This window comes from Leiobunum rupestre, chromosome 5, assembly GCF_980474605.1.
Source record: "Leiobunum rupestre chromosome 5, qqLeiRupe1.1.hap1, whole genome shotgun sequence".
Classification (NCBI taxonomy): Eukaryota; Metazoa; Arthropoda; class Arachnida; order Opiliones; family Sclerosomatidae; genus Leiobunum; species Leiobunum rupestre.
In genome coordinates this window covers 24531200-24545881 of record NC_143388.1, presented here as the reverse complement: position 1 = coordinate 24545881, position 14682 = coordinate 24531200, and the positions used below count along the sequence as shown (strand labels likewise).

General features: G+C 37.6%; 4 protein-coding genes across 6 annotated transcripts; 1 reads left to right on the top strand and 3 right to left on the bottom strand.

Moving 5' to 3' along the window:
- Positions 1–880: 880 nt before the first annotated feature.
- Positions 881–4310, bottom strand: LOC149943917 (putative aminopeptidase NPEPL1). 3 transcript variants are annotated; one of them, XM_090174659.1, is made up of 10 exons: positions 4261–4310; positions 3756–3922; positions 3464–3673; positions 3132–3386; positions 2843–3067; positions 2423–2500; positions 1714–1814; positions 1353–1653; positions 1167–1277; positions 881–1105 (listed from the first exon to the last, which is right to left on the bottom strand). In XM_090174659.1, exons 2-10 carry the CDS (start codon positions 3909–3911, stop codon positions 974–976), a joined length of 1569 nt encoding a protein of 522 aa, XP_090030785.1. In that variant the 5' UTR covers positions 3912–3922; positions 4261–4310; the 3' UTR covers positions 881–973. The 3 variants fall into 3 exon arrangements, with proteins under 3 accessions (XP_090030785.1, XP_090030787.1, XP_090030784.1); XM_090174661.1 differs by having other exon boundaries at positions 4265–4299; XM_090174658.1 differs by lacking the exon at positions 4261–4310 and adding an exon at positions 3993–4179.
- A 126-nt stretch (positions 4311–4436) lies between these two features.
- On the bottom strand, positions 4437–7349 carry LOC149943916 (solute carrier family 13 member 2-like). Its single transcript, XM_090174657.1, has 13 exons — positions 7195–7349; positions 6989–7138; positions 6671–6926; positions 6318–6426; positions 6186–6249; positions 6096–6126; positions 5980–6031; positions 5801–5920; positions 5657–5731; positions 5495–5599; positions 5082–5424; positions 4882–5019; positions 4437–4788 (listed from the first exon to the last, which is right to left on the bottom strand). The coding sequence occupies exons 1-13, from the start codon at positions 7300–7302 to the stop codon at positions 4633–4635; spliced, it is 1707 nt and encodes a 568-aa protein (XP_090030783.1). The 5' UTR covers positions 7303–7349; the 3' UTR covers positions 4437–4632.
- A 1154-nt stretch (positions 7350–8503) lies between these two features.
- Positions 8504–12261, bottom strand: Dhod (dihydroorotate dehydrogenase 2). The gene is made up of 8 exons (XM_090174406.1): positions 12153–12261; positions 11851–12060; positions 11585–11784; positions 11272–11527; positions 11096–11212; positions 10606–10753; positions 8636–8795; positions 8504–8579 (listed from the first exon to the last, which is right to left on the bottom strand). The coding sequence occupies exons 1-8, from the start codon at positions 12174–12176 to the stop codon at positions 8519–8521; spliced, it is 1176 nt and encodes a 391-aa protein (XP_090030532.1). The 5' UTR covers positions 12177–12261; the 3' UTR covers positions 8504–8518.
- Nubpl (NUBP iron-sulfur cluster assembly factor, mitochondrial) lies at positions 12242–14622 on the top strand. The gene is made up of 9 exons (XM_090174407.1): positions 12242–12457; positions 12537–12701; positions 12764–12854; positions 13041–13080; positions 13137–13227; positions 13297–13390; positions 13649–13855; positions 14378–14460; positions 14529–14622. Exons 1-9 carry the CDS (start codon positions 12338–12340, stop codon positions 14595–14597), a joined length of 960 nt encoding a protein of 319 aa, XP_090030533.1. The 5' UTR covers positions 12242–12337; the 3' UTR covers positions 14598–14622.
- Positions 14623–14682: the final 60 nt, after the last annotated feature.

Here is a 14682-nt window from a genome sequence, read left to right as displayed (position 1 = left end):
AGTTAACTTTCAAAACTAACACTGAGTCATATTTAAAGCTTTTAAATATACTACACTACTGAGCCTAACTTTCCAAACTAAAATTAAACCACCTACAAAAGGTTCGTGACTAGTGATTAACAAGCTACCAAAAAGTAATGGGAGGTGAGGGAACTTTAAGTTATGGTTAGGCTTGCAATTTCAGTTTCATTTTGTACCTTTACTTGCTTTTAAAACAATATCCAATTAGGAAGAACCTAAGAATTTATTCTGACTCTTCGACCAATTAGAGGGTTTAAGGCCAAGCCAAAAAGATGTTTTTTTTTTGGGAAAAAATCCATAAAACTAACGGGTTTTTTTTTCGAATATCCCGCCGAAAACTCGCGGGTAGGGCCTTTGCAAAAATTGGCCTATCGGGTACCCGAAAATCTAAGCCTATGCTTTGAGTTTAGACCCGAAACTTTTTCGGGTTTTTTTAATAACGATTTTCGGGTATCGAGTCGAGTACCCGACTCGATACTCGATCGAGTACTCGATTAAAATCGGGTACTCGCACATGCTTAAGTTTTCTTAAACTAAAATCAAATCTTTCATGCTGCTGTTTAAAAGCTACACCTGAAATATACGTCACATAGCATGGGCAGAAAAAATTACTGTCATATTCTTCAATTGACAATTGGTTGAGAATTGTGATGTTATTTAAACTCGATAACATTAATACGCGATAAAAACTAAAAAATTACCTAACAAGTTTTTACCGGGTTTGGCAAACTTTGAACTCGAAAGCTCGACTAGTTTCGCAGCTAGGCTTATCAAGTTTGGAGGCGAGTACTCAAACTCTACCTCGATTAAAACGAGTGCACACACTCCCTAACAGTAGTTGCAGCTATATACATCCTAAAATTTGTCAAAACTTAAAACTAACACTTTTAAACACATTTTAATTGTATTTCTGTACAATATATATCTTGTATAAAAGTGAAAACAGAACTTGTTAAGCTAGTCGCATTTTCTTATTATTACTAATCTGCGAAAATGGTGACAGATTTTGCAGTAACAATTCATTTGAAGCATAGCCAAAAAGAGCAGTTAATAACGCTACTCCATAACCAGTTGATCGCTCACCCTAAAAAAATGCAAAATTTACTGTAAACGTGATTAAATTTTCAGTACAAAACAAGGCTTACATTATGAACAGGGCCAGCCATATCAACATGAACCCAAACTCCAGGAAATTCAAAGCCCAAGTGAGCTCCAATGAACAATGCAGCACACGAAGACAGGGCATTACTACGATCCTGTTTTCAGTAAACATTGTAACTATAACAAAATGTTGAGTTTCTAATTAACTAAATTTTAAGAACTATAATTACAGCAACAGAATTTTTCATATCCGCAACAGCGCTGGTGAACTCGCAGAAATGCAACTCTGGGCAATATGGAAGAGGGTGAACAAGGTCACCTGTCATTTTCCCAGCATGAACTATAGCTTCCTCCCAATCTTCGTTATTTGTGATGACAGCACTGTGGTATTTACCAGTAGCCACACCCTGAGCCGACGTCAAAGTAGCCATATCCAAAATAATTTCGGCTTGCAAATTCCTCTCAGCATAAACAACACCGTCACTTAAAACGAGGCGTCCTTCGGCATCGGTATTATTCACTTCCACAGATCTAAATAAAGGTTTTATGAATAACATCTCAAACACTGTACAAGAGATTATTCATTCTTACCTCCCAGAATATAAGGTTATAATATCATCAGGTCTAGTCGCTTTGGGACCAACTGCATTTTCTGCTAAACAGAACACAGCATGCAGGTTTTGTTTGAAACCCTATACAAAATAAAAATATTTTTATTAATGACTAGAATTTAGTTTAACAGGGTTGCCACAATAATTTCAGATTCAAATTTGATGACTATCCCCTGACCATTTTAAGAGATTTTCCCTGAATTTTTAAAACCAAAATTAGACAATTTTTAGCTTTATATTTTACTTTTATCAGAAGTTTATAAATTGAAATCAACATACATTTCAGTAAAAAAGTATTATTGCAACGTTAAAAAAATTAGCAAAACTTTAAAGGAACTAAATAATAATCATAGAATTTGTCATAGATATAGAGTAAAATTACCTTCAAAAAGTGTCAAGATAGAATTGAATTCCCTGACTTTTTAGGCCTATTTTTAAATTCCCTGACTTTCTCCCTGACGTGTGGCAACCCTGTTTAATGTTAAACCAAGTCAGCTCAAGTGATTTAGAGCTAAAAAAAACCATTACTATTTTTTAATGAAATTCAATAATAAGGTATTGAAGACCGCACTTTCATCAAAAATTACCCCAATTAACAAATTAAACCATATTGGCTTTTGTAGTTTAAGTCCTTACTAACGTTGCTTGATAAATGAAAAATGCTTATAACATTAAACTGTTGTTGTTACCATTTTAACTGCAGCATAGAAACCTCCAAGACAAGCTGCAGCTCCTCCACAGTCTCGTTTCATACCAGGCATTCCAGTCTATCACGTAGAAAAGTTATTAATAATCGGTTTTCTACATTTTAAGAATCTTGTGTCATTTGTGTTTATCTAGGAGCAACAAACACAAGGAGAACGCAGCTAGCATTTAACCACGCTAACGAAGGGTTGTGTACGAATTTCATTGGACGAGCGTCACGAGCTTTTACGATGAACGTTTTAAAGGCGGGGGGAAGACAATTTCCGAATTTTCACCTTCCGACGGCAGCAGGCGCTAAAGCGTCTAGCCAATGAAAAACGTACACAAGAAAATCCACGACTTTTGACAGGTTGCGTTCTCCTTGTGTGGGGTGTTGTGTTTGTTGCTCCTAGGTGTTTATATACTTTTGTTTTGATGGAAAGTCCACCAGTATCATAAACAATTCCTTTTCCAACCCAAGCTATAGTCTCATTAGCGCCTGCGGGAGTGTGGCTTAAAACAGCCAATGCGGGAGCGTGAATGGCTGCTTGCCCAACCGAATAAATTCCTATTAGTCCTTTTTCCTTCAATTCCTCTCCTTGAATTATAGTTGGAGTAATACCCAAAGCATTGCCAACATTCCGAATTTCCTATAGAGAAAATAACATTATTATTTGGTTTCTAAGAGTTATTAAAAAAAATAAGTCTACTAACTTGAAGGAAAATATCAGTATGCATTTCATTACATGGAGAATCTACAATTCGAGCGGCTAACTGAATTCCACGGGAAGCTGCAGTCAAGCAATCAACTTCGGAGTCGGTTAAAGCTTCTTTAATTTCTCCAACTAAAACAAACTCCACAACGACATTGTGAGTTGAGCTATGGGCCCCTGATTTGCGGGAATAAAGAGGGAAAGCTCGAGTTACTGCACAAGCTGAAGCATAAACTTCAGATTTTTCACACACAATCTATGGGAAATCAAAGAGCGATATTACATATTTCCTCGAGACTATTTTAACTGGTTTCACGCAAAAAAGGTGTGTACCACTATAAATTCATCAGCGTCACCAGTACTCCTTTTGGAAACTAATTTTGTCAATGAATGCCCCCGAGATGGACTGTTATGCCGAGAACATTGATTGGGTAAAGCTGCCACTGTAGCCAAATTTAAATACAACGAACAAGAATCTTTCTTGTCTTTAGAACAAAAATCTACTTGAGAATTCTGAAGTCCTTCTAAAGCTTCCTTATAAACCTTATAATATTTTGAATCATTACAAATTATAATAGAAACAAATTCAATAAATATTGAAATAAATCAGAGAAAATGTACATACCTCTTTCGAAACTATGGGCTGAAGTTTGGATTTAACTCCATTATAACCAGCCTTATTTAAATTTTGAACTTGGCCGACAATTAACACAGGGTGGCTTCGAGGATCCGATGTAATAAAGCCCTTCGAAAAATTTACAGAGATTGACGCTTTACCCATGGTTTAATAACCTATGAAAGAAGTTAACCAAATTACATTACCAGTTTTTTTTTCGACCCCCCTTCTTATCATCATGAGTACCAATTTTTCCCTGAATTTTTTAAGGGGCGCTTCTTCTTTAGGGTACGCGAGGCCGTTATTTTAACTTATTTACGATATTAGTAACGTAGGCAACGGTACATTATATCACCATCTGCCACAGCTTTACCAAAAGTACGTTGGTTTTTGAATTATTGTTCATCCAAAGTTTGATACTACAGTAAAGGGCTTTTTCATTATTTATTTAGTGAGGTTATCTACAAAGCCGCAAATATTTCAATTTGGACAGATTAAGGTTTAATAAACTTACGGACCTTTTCCTTCAAATGTAATGCAAAATAAACTTGATTACTTGAAATAAGTTGCCGGCTGCGAAGATGCAGCCATCTAGTGTTAATATTATTAATAAGAAAAAATGCGGCAAATTCAAAACACAATTTTCTTTATAGAAAAAATAATGTAACCTTAGAATTACAATAAACTGGTTTATATTTTTTACTTTAAAACAGTAAAATAAAAATAATTACATCTGTAGATTTATATTTCTAACAAAAAACCACAGTATTGTACCATGATTTTACAAATCTACTTTCGCTAACTGTCGAACATTAATCTTGCGGACATCTTGTACATTAGACTTGCATAATGAGAATGATAGTCAAATCAATATGAAAGATTTGACCTAAAAGATTGTGCTGTTAGATAGATCTATCGACGAACTATTTCGCGAAATTGGAACGATAGGCAGATTTAAATCGAAAATGGGATAGCCCAATGTATTTATCATCAGAATTATAATTGCTAGGCAAATGAATTTCATCACTACTCCAGGAATAGCCTATAAAACAATCACATGTTATTATTATTTTATAATTATTGTAAATCGGGGATACGGTGGTTGGCGTCCACCATGTTCCCTATTTGTACCAACCATGTCTATTGGCCTGAACTTGGCGGCGTCAAACGTGATGGCATTTGGACCAGTGGCAATAGGTAACATAAACGCGTAAGAGCAGCAAATGCAAACTGGCATCATGATGGTTACTGGGTGTATGCCCTTCAAGTCAGCCTATAAGGTACCCGTCAAATGTAAAAAAAGCTACAGTTTTACTAGAATGATCACTTATTTACCATTTGGCCAATAACGGGAAGCAAAATTGTCGAGGTAGCCGTGTTACTCGTTACTTCCGTCAGAACTAAGGCGATAAAACAGACAACTAATTGCAGACCAAGGGTAGAACCAAAGTTGACACCTGATAGAGATTCGGCGAGCCACTTGGATAACCCAGATTCCTTAGAAGCCTCGGCAATGGCGAATCCACCGCCAAGAAGCAAAGCCAGACCCCAACCAACTTTCTCGTGGACAACACTCCATTCCAGCAAAGCTGGACTTGTTGAAAAGTTGGTGGGATCGGCTGGTATGATGAACATAAGCACCACAATAAAAATAATGCTCGCCGCATCTTGCATATATCTGTATTTATAATAACGTTCGATAGGGATTCGAAAAAAAACAGCAATAACTAGTAAACCAAAATACTCACGTGGGCTTGAACAGACTTCCCCAGCCTGGAATGAATTCGGGTTCACGAAGAAAGAACAGCAGAACCATGAGCACGAATAAAGAAAGAACGGCGATTTCGTGGAAGCTAAAGCATTCGTGAATGTGGTTTATAGTATTTTGTAGCAAATAGTCCAGCTCTCACCTCATTTTCCCCAAGGATATGTATTTCTCTTCGATAAGTTCATTACAAGCTTCTTCCTTATCTTTGTCGCTATGCCTGGTGAACAGTTTCGATTACTGGTGTGTTTAGAATTCAATCACTGTTATAAAATGTTAGGGTCATTACCATTTGCGAAGGTAAATAAGCTGCAAGAAAATCCAAGCCGCTAGCATGCACAATATGGCCCCTGGAAAGTTGAACATCATCCATGTAGCAAAAGAGACACCGTGGTAATTTTCATAATGGCTGTAACGGTATTACGTGTAACCTTTAGGGTTTCAATCCAAATAGAACGGCGAATTTACCTTTCAATTTGTCCTTTTAGAATCAAATTCGGTGTAGTCCCAGTCAATGTACCTGGATGATACAAGCGCACAAACTTACACTATATTAAAGGAAATTCAAACGAAAAGAACTTTACCTGTCCCACCGACATTGGCTGCGTAGCACACCTAAAAGAAATTTCCGAATATTACAATGTCTACTTGCTGAACACAATTTTTAAGCTTACACCGAGAAATAATGCCTTCCTCAAGATGTTGTACGACTCTGTTTCTTCGTCCGGATTGACCATACTAATTGATGAACAAACCCATTTTCAAGTTAACAGTCAGACGTACCTACATTACCGATCTATATTAACCTCGATCTGTGACTGATAGAACCTCTGGTCGACAAAGGTGTAGGCATAGAATGTCTCCTGAAGATGCCCGAGTCTTTACGCTTACTGAAGTCCGAAGTTTTGAGAGACGCTAACAGAATTTCATACCAAATTACCATCCATTCAATGGCCCATGGTGATATAAGGAGCTTTGGCCGAGCTAGAGGTCATCTATTGGTAGTCATGAGACCAAGTATTTTTCCATAAGTACTCTTGACAACGCGTATTTTTAAAAAGAAAAATATGCGCCATCTGCTTAGAGGACCTTTAACTCAGTTACGCCACTAGCGGCGAAAGTTTCTTCTTAGATCCCCATTACCAAGAAGGATTATTACATATCGTTTCTCTTCTTTCGACTGACGCCGTCAGTTGAAGCAACACCGCGTCCACAATGGGTACCATCAACGCGCAAGTCGCTGAGTTGCTAATCCACATGGACAAAATGGTAGTTGTGATCATGAAACCCAAAAGTAACCATCGCGGGGATGAACCAACGATACGTAATACTCGGAGAGCGATTCGTTGGTGAAGGTTACAATGTTCAACGGCCGTTGCAGCCATAAGACTACCCAAAAATATGACGAGAGTCTCCTAAGTACGTAAGAATCGCAATTGTCAAAACGAACATTCAAAGGACGCTTAATCGAGCGTACCTTCATGTACTCGTTGCAAACCTTCTTGGTTTCCATCACCCCCATTATGGGGAACATGAAAATGGGTAGCAACGCCGTGACAGCTAATGGTACTACTTCCAACAGCCAGAAACAAGACATTACCAGAACCACGTACGCGCACGCTGTTTCCTACAGTTGAAAGTTAAAAATAATTCATCTAAAATACATACATTTTGAATACCTACCGGCGTATCGACCAACAACGGCCATGGAAGCAACATTAAAGGTATCAGGATGGCCAAAATGGGCCGTCGACACATCCATACTTTCTTGAAATGGTGCGAAAGCAACATGCTTGGCGTCAATTCGGTTACAATTGTGGAAAGTCGCGCGGTTTCTGGGTTCTCGCTTCCCGTTCCGATTGCCAAGCCTTATCGGGACCCACCTTTTAACCCTATTGTCTCTTTAAATGAATAAATCAGAGCGATAAAGTTGTAGGAATACTATATAATCGAGTATAGTCGTATGGCGCAGATAAAAACTACAATACGAACAAACGATTGTAGCTGAGTGCTGAGAAACCGATCTGATACCGCCAAAGCCGACTTGTTTCAAAGTACTCGAAAGTGGAGTATCTCATTGAACGTTTAAATTAAGATCGAAGTGTGTTTGTGCCTCTCAAGGTAAATTTTATCAGTCTTCCTCCGACAAATAAGAACTGAACAAATTGAGTAAAACGCGTAATCTGGTAACTTTTGCAAAGCAAAATGGGGTCTAATTATCTACCCATTTGGGAAAGATTAATCTCGCAGAATGGATCTTTTTATTACTATAATTCGATAAATCGTTTCGGCGCGTTTTTTCCGCGGACATTTCTTCATTGATAAAATTAATCCGGGGCTTTAGTCAAATTATATACGAAGAATTGGCCAAGATAGCGACATAAGTTGATGTTGTAAATACATTTTTCATTAGCTACAGCCCTTGGAAACTCGAACGAGAAAGAGCTCTCTTTTCCCCCATCGTAAAAGCGCTACGAATACGGGGAGCCATTGGCGTTTGTATAGAGTAGTATGACAGTATTTGTAGGTGAATACTTTTCGGCTGTTCTGGAACAAAAAGCGTAAGCCGTATACAGTATTCGTTTGTTCTGGTGGAGAGAATGACTTTACACCGCGAACTATTCGTCAAGGTCGGAGGTTGGGGCTACACGTTTTACTCCTCAAAAGCGGGGGTACAGACGTTACACTGATAAAATCGTCTGCTTATTCAGAATTTACAGGCAGCCATTACCACGATTCGAAATATCTTCATCGGATTAAATGACGTCATAGGGTTAAAGGTTGGTTCCAGGACAGGTGAAAAGTAACCACCTAAATACACCAAAATTCTACAGTGTAGTGTAGTTGGTGTAAAATTGGTAAAGGAATAATTTTCGTCTATAGTAAACATAAGCCTGACAGCCACTAAAAGTTTTTAAAAAAAAGTTATTATACACTTTATGCAAACAAGTTGGTAAAGCCAAATCAAAATTTGTAAAAGCACAAAACGTGATACAAAATAATAATTTTATTTTTTCAGTTTCTGATCAGACCCAATAGCTTCCGATATTGAGGAATAATTATCCGCCCTAAATATAATTATACGAATTAATAAATAATTGGCTTAATTAACATTAACACTTACTTGATTAAGTCATTTAACTCCCGTTTAATTTTTTGTACAACTGGAGGTCCCTCGTAAGTTAAAGCTGTATAAATTTGGACCAACGAAGCTCCGGCTTTAATTTTATCATAAGCATCTTTACCATTAAAAATTCCACCCACTCCAATAATGGGTATTTTACCTAAAAATTAATTAAATCCAATTATTAGTATCTTTTCTAAAATTTAATTCAGTGTTGAGCCGCGGTTTTTAATCAAAGGGGGATATTTCGCCCCCCGATTAGAAATTACGGCGTATAGGTCCCCGGGAATCGACGAATTCTCTTCAACGGCACTCGATGTAACTTTAATTCAGGCGTCATTCTATTGGTATTAGTTCTGTCTATCTACCTATGCCAGTGCTGAGCCGCGGTTTTAATCCAAGGGGGATATCTCGCCCCCCGATTGGAAATTACGGCGTATAGGTCCCCGGGAATCGACGAATTCTCTTCAACGGCACTCGATGTAACTTTAATTCAGGCGTCATTCTATTGGTATTAGTTCTGTCTATCTACCTATGCCAGTGCTGAGCCGCGGTTTTAATCCAAGGGGGATATCTCGCCCCCCGATTGGAAATTACGGCGTATAGGTCCCCGGGAATCGACGAATTCTCTTCAACGGCACTCGATGTAACTTTAATTCAGGCGTCATTCTATTGGTATTAGTTCTGTCTATCTACCTATGCCAGTGCTGAGCCGCGGTTTTAATCCAAGGGGGATATCTCGCCCCCCGATTGGAAATTACGGCGTATAGGTCCCCGGGAATCGACGAATTCTCTTCAACGGCACTCGATGTAACTTTAATTCAGGCGTCATTCTATTGGTATTAGTTCTGTCTATCTACCTATGCCAGTGCTGAGCCGCGGTTTTAATCCAAGGGGGATATCTCGCCCCCCGATTGGAAATTACGGCGTATAGGTCCCCGGGAATCGACGAATTCTCTTCAACGGCACTCGATGTAACTTTAATTCAGGCGTCATTCTATTGGTATTAGTTCTGTCTATCTACCTATGCCAGTGCTGAGCCGCGGTTTTAATCCAAGGGGGATATCTCGCCCCCCGATTGGAAATTACGGCGTATAGGTCCCCGGGAATCGACGAATTCTCTTCAACGGCACTCGATGTAACTTTAATTCAGGCGTCATTCTATTGGTATTAGTTCTGTCTATCTACCTATGCCAGTGCTGAGCCGCGGTTTTAATCCAAGGGGGATATCTCGCCCCCCGATTGGAAATTACGGCGTATAGGTCCCCGGGAATCGACGAATTCTCTTCAACGGCACTCGATGTAACTTTAATTCAGGCGTCATTCTATTGGTATTAGTTCTGTCTATCTACCTATGCCAGTGCTGAGCCGCGGTTTTAATCCAAGGGGGATATCTCGCCCCCCGATTGGAAATTACGGCGTATAGGTCCCCGGGAATCGACGAATTCTCTTCAACGGCACTCGATGTAACTGTAATTCAGGCGTCATTCTATTGGTATTAGTTCTGTCTATCTACCTATGCCAGTGCTGAGCCGCGGTTTTAATCAAAGGGGGATATTTCGCCCCCCGATTGGAAATTACGGCGTATAGGTCCCCGGGAATCGACGAATTCTCTTCAATGGCACTCGATGTAACTTTAATTCAGGCGTAATTCTATTGGTATTAGTTCTGTCTATCTACCTATGCCAGTGCTGAGCCTCGGTTTTTAATCAAAGGGGGATATTTCACCCCCCGATTAGAAATTACGGCGTATAGGTCCCCGGGAATCGACGAATTCTCTTCAACGGCACTTGATGTAACTTTAATTCAAGCGTCATTCTATTGGTATTAGTTCTCTCTATCTACCAATGCCAGTGCTGAGCAGCGGTTTCAATCAAAGGGGGAAAATCAAGAGTCCTTATAAAACCATAAGGAACTCAACGTTTGCTAACTACAAAATTATATTGATAAAACTAAAATCGAAATCTCACCTTCCGTTAATTTATACATTTCTCTAATGGTATTAGTTGATAAATCCCTCAAAGGCAAGCCACTGAGACCACCTTCTTCCATTTTATGAGGACTTTCTAAGTCATTTGGACGTTGTACTGTGGTATTGGTCACAATTAAACCATCAATCTTGATCCAAATTGAGTAGAAATACATCAGATCTAAAGCACTCTCTTTAGGCTTAGGCTATGTATAAGCCCAGGAATCCATAACGCTACTTGGAATGAATAACGGCTTCGATTCCCCGCCGTTGTGGCGGAACATAGTAGGCGGAGCTTATAAGCCTTTGTTTGTCACTGAATTTGACGTCATTTAAGGCGGTATAAGCGTTTTTAGCTCCTCCCACAATGTTCCGCCACAAAATACCACAGGGGATATGGGGAGATACTCATTCCAAGTAGCGTTATGGATTCCTGATAAGCCTAATAGCAAATGTTCAAAGGCTTAGTCTACAAATGAGCCAAGGTGTACCTTTTTTTTAGTGACCACTTTAGCAATTCCCTTTTTCCATTCTTCAGATAAATCAGGAGAAATTTTAACGAGTAATACTGGTCTTTTACAGGTTAAAGAATTTCTGGCTTCCAAAACCTGCGAGATTAATCAAAAAAGCTTATTTTGTGGCCCTGTAGTTTTTTTTTCATTTTTACTTTGTCAAGAAGTTTTTCCACATTTTTCTGCTCTTGCAAATCTCTCAAATTTGGAGTATTTGGACTTGATATATTCACTACTAAATAGTCTGCCATCGGTCCAAATTTCTTGACACCTTCAATATAATCGGCAGCTGCATCCTCACTTGTCTTGTTTTTACCCAAACTTATGCCCAAAATTCCACCTAGTTCATTAGTTTTTAAGGACTCGAGTTGCTGTAAAGCGTATTCATGGCCTCTACTATTAAACCCACACCTGGAAATTTAATATTTCTGTAATAAAATTATTACAACTTCAGAAGTAAAATTTTACCTATTAATGATTCCTTTATCCTCAATTAAACGGAATATTCTTGGTTTTTCATTTCCTGGTTGTTCCTTTGGAGTTACAGACCCTACCTCTATAAAACCAAACCCAATACTGAACAGCTTGCTCACTGCCTCCGCATCTTTATCAAAACCACCTGCTAGGCCAACTGGATTTTTGAATTGCAAATTCCACACAACATTTTTCTAAACAAATTTGCAGGTTACTGAGAGCGTAGTGCCCATGAGGAACTACACTAATCAATTTATTACCAAAAGTGGGTATTCTTGTCTGTTGTTCTTTGGTAATATACCCCATTTAGCTAAATTTAAACTAATCTTGTGAGCATCTTCAGGTTCAACAAATTTTTGTAGAGTAGGTATGAGTATATCTTTGTAAAATAATTCATCTCCCCTGTAAAGACATATCCCAGAGAATGCCACAGAACCACCGGAGGCCAGTAACAACAGAGATTTGAGTTTCTAAAAATATTTATAAAAATTATTCACATTACTTTTTACCAAATCTACAACACTTGAACACGTATGAAAATTCTGGAAAAGGAAAACTTTACACGGCCTGGTATCTTTGACGCCATAAGAAATCGAAAAGTTTAAATTATCGTCTGCTTAAGTTATAAAATGTAGACAAACCACACGATTGGTCTTTATTTTCCTTCCAGAGTAGGCGTGACCAATCAAAAGTTTGTATCCTCACTTCGCATACGAAATTTTGTAAACAAACACACGTGGTTTAAAAATGGCTTCACCCTTACGGTCAGTACTGTTTTCGGTATCACACCAATTGAAATATTTCAGAGTAACTATTGAATTGAATTTGAAGAATATAAAATATTTATCTACGCACGATGATCCTTTGGTAATTTTTTTGACTAATTATTTATCCAAACTGTTTGAAATAACGTAGAATAAAGTTGAAGCCTTTGTTATTGCACCAGGGTATAGGCGAACCTAAAGCAAAACCCTCAGTCCTAAGGGGCCTACCCAAGAAATTTCCTATTGCTGGTGTCAAGCAAACCATAGTTGTTGCTTCTGGTAAAGGTGGAGTTGGAAAATCTACCACTGCAGTTAATCTCGCAGCGGCTTTAAGTATTTTATATAAAGTAAGTTAAAATAACTTGGGATGAATTAAAAAGCTAAAGTACATAATTTTATCTAAATTTAGGATAAGTCCATTGGTATTTTAGATGCTGATATTTATGGACCTTCTATACCCAAAATGATGAATTTAAGTGGTGCACCAGAATTAACAAAACGTATAAATAGACTGATTTAAATGTTACGCATCAGTGGCGGATTACCCAAGAGAATGTACCTCAAAAATTACATTAAAAAAGATAAAATCACCTTTACTTAAAGGGCATTATATCAAAATTGCACCTCAAAGGAACCTAATCTGCCACTGTTAGAAATATTGAAATTAACTAATTATTACTTTATAGAAAATCTAATGAAACCATTAATAAACTATGGAATTAAATGGTATAGTATTTCAAAGTTTGGGGGAAAGAAAATGTTGATATCTTCCTAAATTTCAGTATGTCGATGGGATTTTTAGTAGATGAAAAATCTGCTATAGTTTGGAGGGGTTTAATGATTATGTCAGCATTGGATAAGCTTTTGCGACAGGTACTATAAACTAGGCTTATGAAACTTAATTATTTAATTAAATTTATTTTTTTAACATGATTTTCTCAGGTAGCTTGGGGCAATATAGATTATTTAATCATCGATATGCCACCTGGAACTGGTGACACACAGCTATCTATAACTCAAAATATTCCAGTTTCAGGTATGATTTAAATATTCTTAAAGGGCAACGCAAGTCATGATGCAGGTGGGAATCGTATCTTATAGATAAAATCTGTATCTGCGCATGAGCCAATCTCCCTTTCATTCTCCTCTACCTTAAATCCAGGCGTTCTCTTGCTCTCTGTCTCCCCCAGCGTTTCCGTTTCCCATCAGAGGCGCATGATACATTCATCTCCTTGAATCACGACTTGCGTTGCCGTTTAAATATCATATAATTTTTATAATACCTTTGTTTCAGGTGCTGTAATAGTTACGACTCCTCAAGATATTGCGTTGACTGATGCGAGGAGAGGAGCCGAGATGTTTCGTAAAGTTAATGTGCCTGTTTTGGGTGTTGTACAAAATATGAGTGTCTTTATATGTCCTAAATGCAATGAATCTACTTATATATTTGGTCAAAATGGAGCTGAGAAACTTGCCAATGATATCAATGTTGACATAATAGGTTAATTTCTTCATTTAACAAAATACTCTAGACATTTTGGTGATCGGGCCGCCATGTTTTTGAATTACTTTTAATTTTGTTACAGGGGGCCAGGGTTATGTTCAGTAACTAGTCAACGTAGTCAGTGTTGAACGATTCTTGTGTTCCGTTATTGACGTCACAATTTTTAACAGTTGCGTTAAAAGAATGTTGAGCTTGATTTTCAATTAAGTTTGGTCATCACAAAGCATCTAATCAATAAAAATGTTAGCACAATAGAAAATTTATGCATCACAAATCTCAACACTGGAGCGTCCCATTCAACAACTGATAACATAACGATTATCAACGCTGTAGCGTTGATTTATTTTTCATTCAACGTTGATTATATGTTTTCTAGTTACTTAACGTACCCATGGTGTACCTGTGACGTCATTCATTGAAGTAAGAAAATGAAAGGCGCCGGATTGAAATTGAAAGCAAAAGCATGGTGTGATTTTGAAATAAGGAAAAAACTTAAGTAATCTGTCAACATTTTCATAGGTGATATTCCATTGGATGTAAATATATGCAAAGACTCTGATAATGGAAAACCAATAATTTTTTCTCAACCTGATTCACCACAGGTATTTTAAAATTGACAATTCAAATTAAAATGTTTATATAAAAGTTGAAAATCATTCTTTTCTTCCAGACAATGGAATTTATAAAACTAGCTAAGAATGTTATTTACAAATTACCTAATAGTGTGGAAACGTTCTAAATAAATATTTTGAAATAAGATAAAATTGACTTCCATTTTGTCAGAGGGGGTAGAATTAATCATTTTATTTTAGTTAAATTTACCA

Bases quoted from the DNA above. Each gene is read 5' to 3' on its own strand.
- LOC149943917 (XM_090174659.1), bottom strand. From the start codon at position 3,911: ATGGGTAAAGCGTCAATCTCTGTAAATTTTTCGAAGGGCTTTATTACA. The intron at 3,674-3,755 runs GTATGTACATTT...AAATATTATAAG, and splicing joins AGCCCATAGTTTCGAAAGAG to GTTTATAAGGAAGCTTTAGA. The intron at 1,815-2,422 runs GTAACAACAACA...TATTTTGTATAG, and splicing joins TCTATGCTGCAGTTAAAATG to GGTTTCAAACAAAACCTGCA.
- LOC149943916 (XM_090174657.1), bottom strand. From the start codon at position 7,302: ATGTTGCTTTCGCACCATTTCAAGAAAGTATGGATGTGTCGACGGCCC. The intron at 6,250-6,317 runs GTTAATATAGAT...TTCATCAATTAG, and splicing joins TCTATCAGTCACAGATCGAG to TATGGTCAATCCGGACGAAG. The intron at 5,425-5,494 runs GTGAGTATTTTG...TTATAAATACAG, and splicing joins GGAAGTCTGTTCAAGCCCAC to ATATATGCAAGATGCGGCGA.
- Dhod (XM_090174406.1), bottom strand. From the start codon at position 12,176: ATGGCGTCAAAGATACCAGGCCGT. The intron at 11,785-11,850 runs GTAATAAATTGA...AAATTTGTTTAG, and splicing joins GACAAGAATACCCACTTTTG to AAAAATGTTGTGTGGAATTT. The intron at 11,213-11,271 runs GTAAAAATGAAA...TTAATCTCGCAG, and splicing joins TGGAAAAACTTCTTGACAAA to GTTTTGGAAGCCAGAAATTC.
- Nubpl (XM_090174407.1), top strand. From the start codon at position 12,338: ATGGCTTCACCCTTACGGTCAGTACTGTTTTCGGTATCACACCAATTG. The intron at 12,702-12,763 runs GTAAGTTAAAAT...ATCTAAATTTAG, and splicing joins CTTTAAGTATTTTATATAAA to GATAAGTCCATTGGTATTTT. The intron at 13,081-13,136 runs GTATAGTATTTC...CCTAAATTTCAG, and splicing joins ATAAACTATGGAATTAAATG to TATGTCGATGGGATTTTTAG.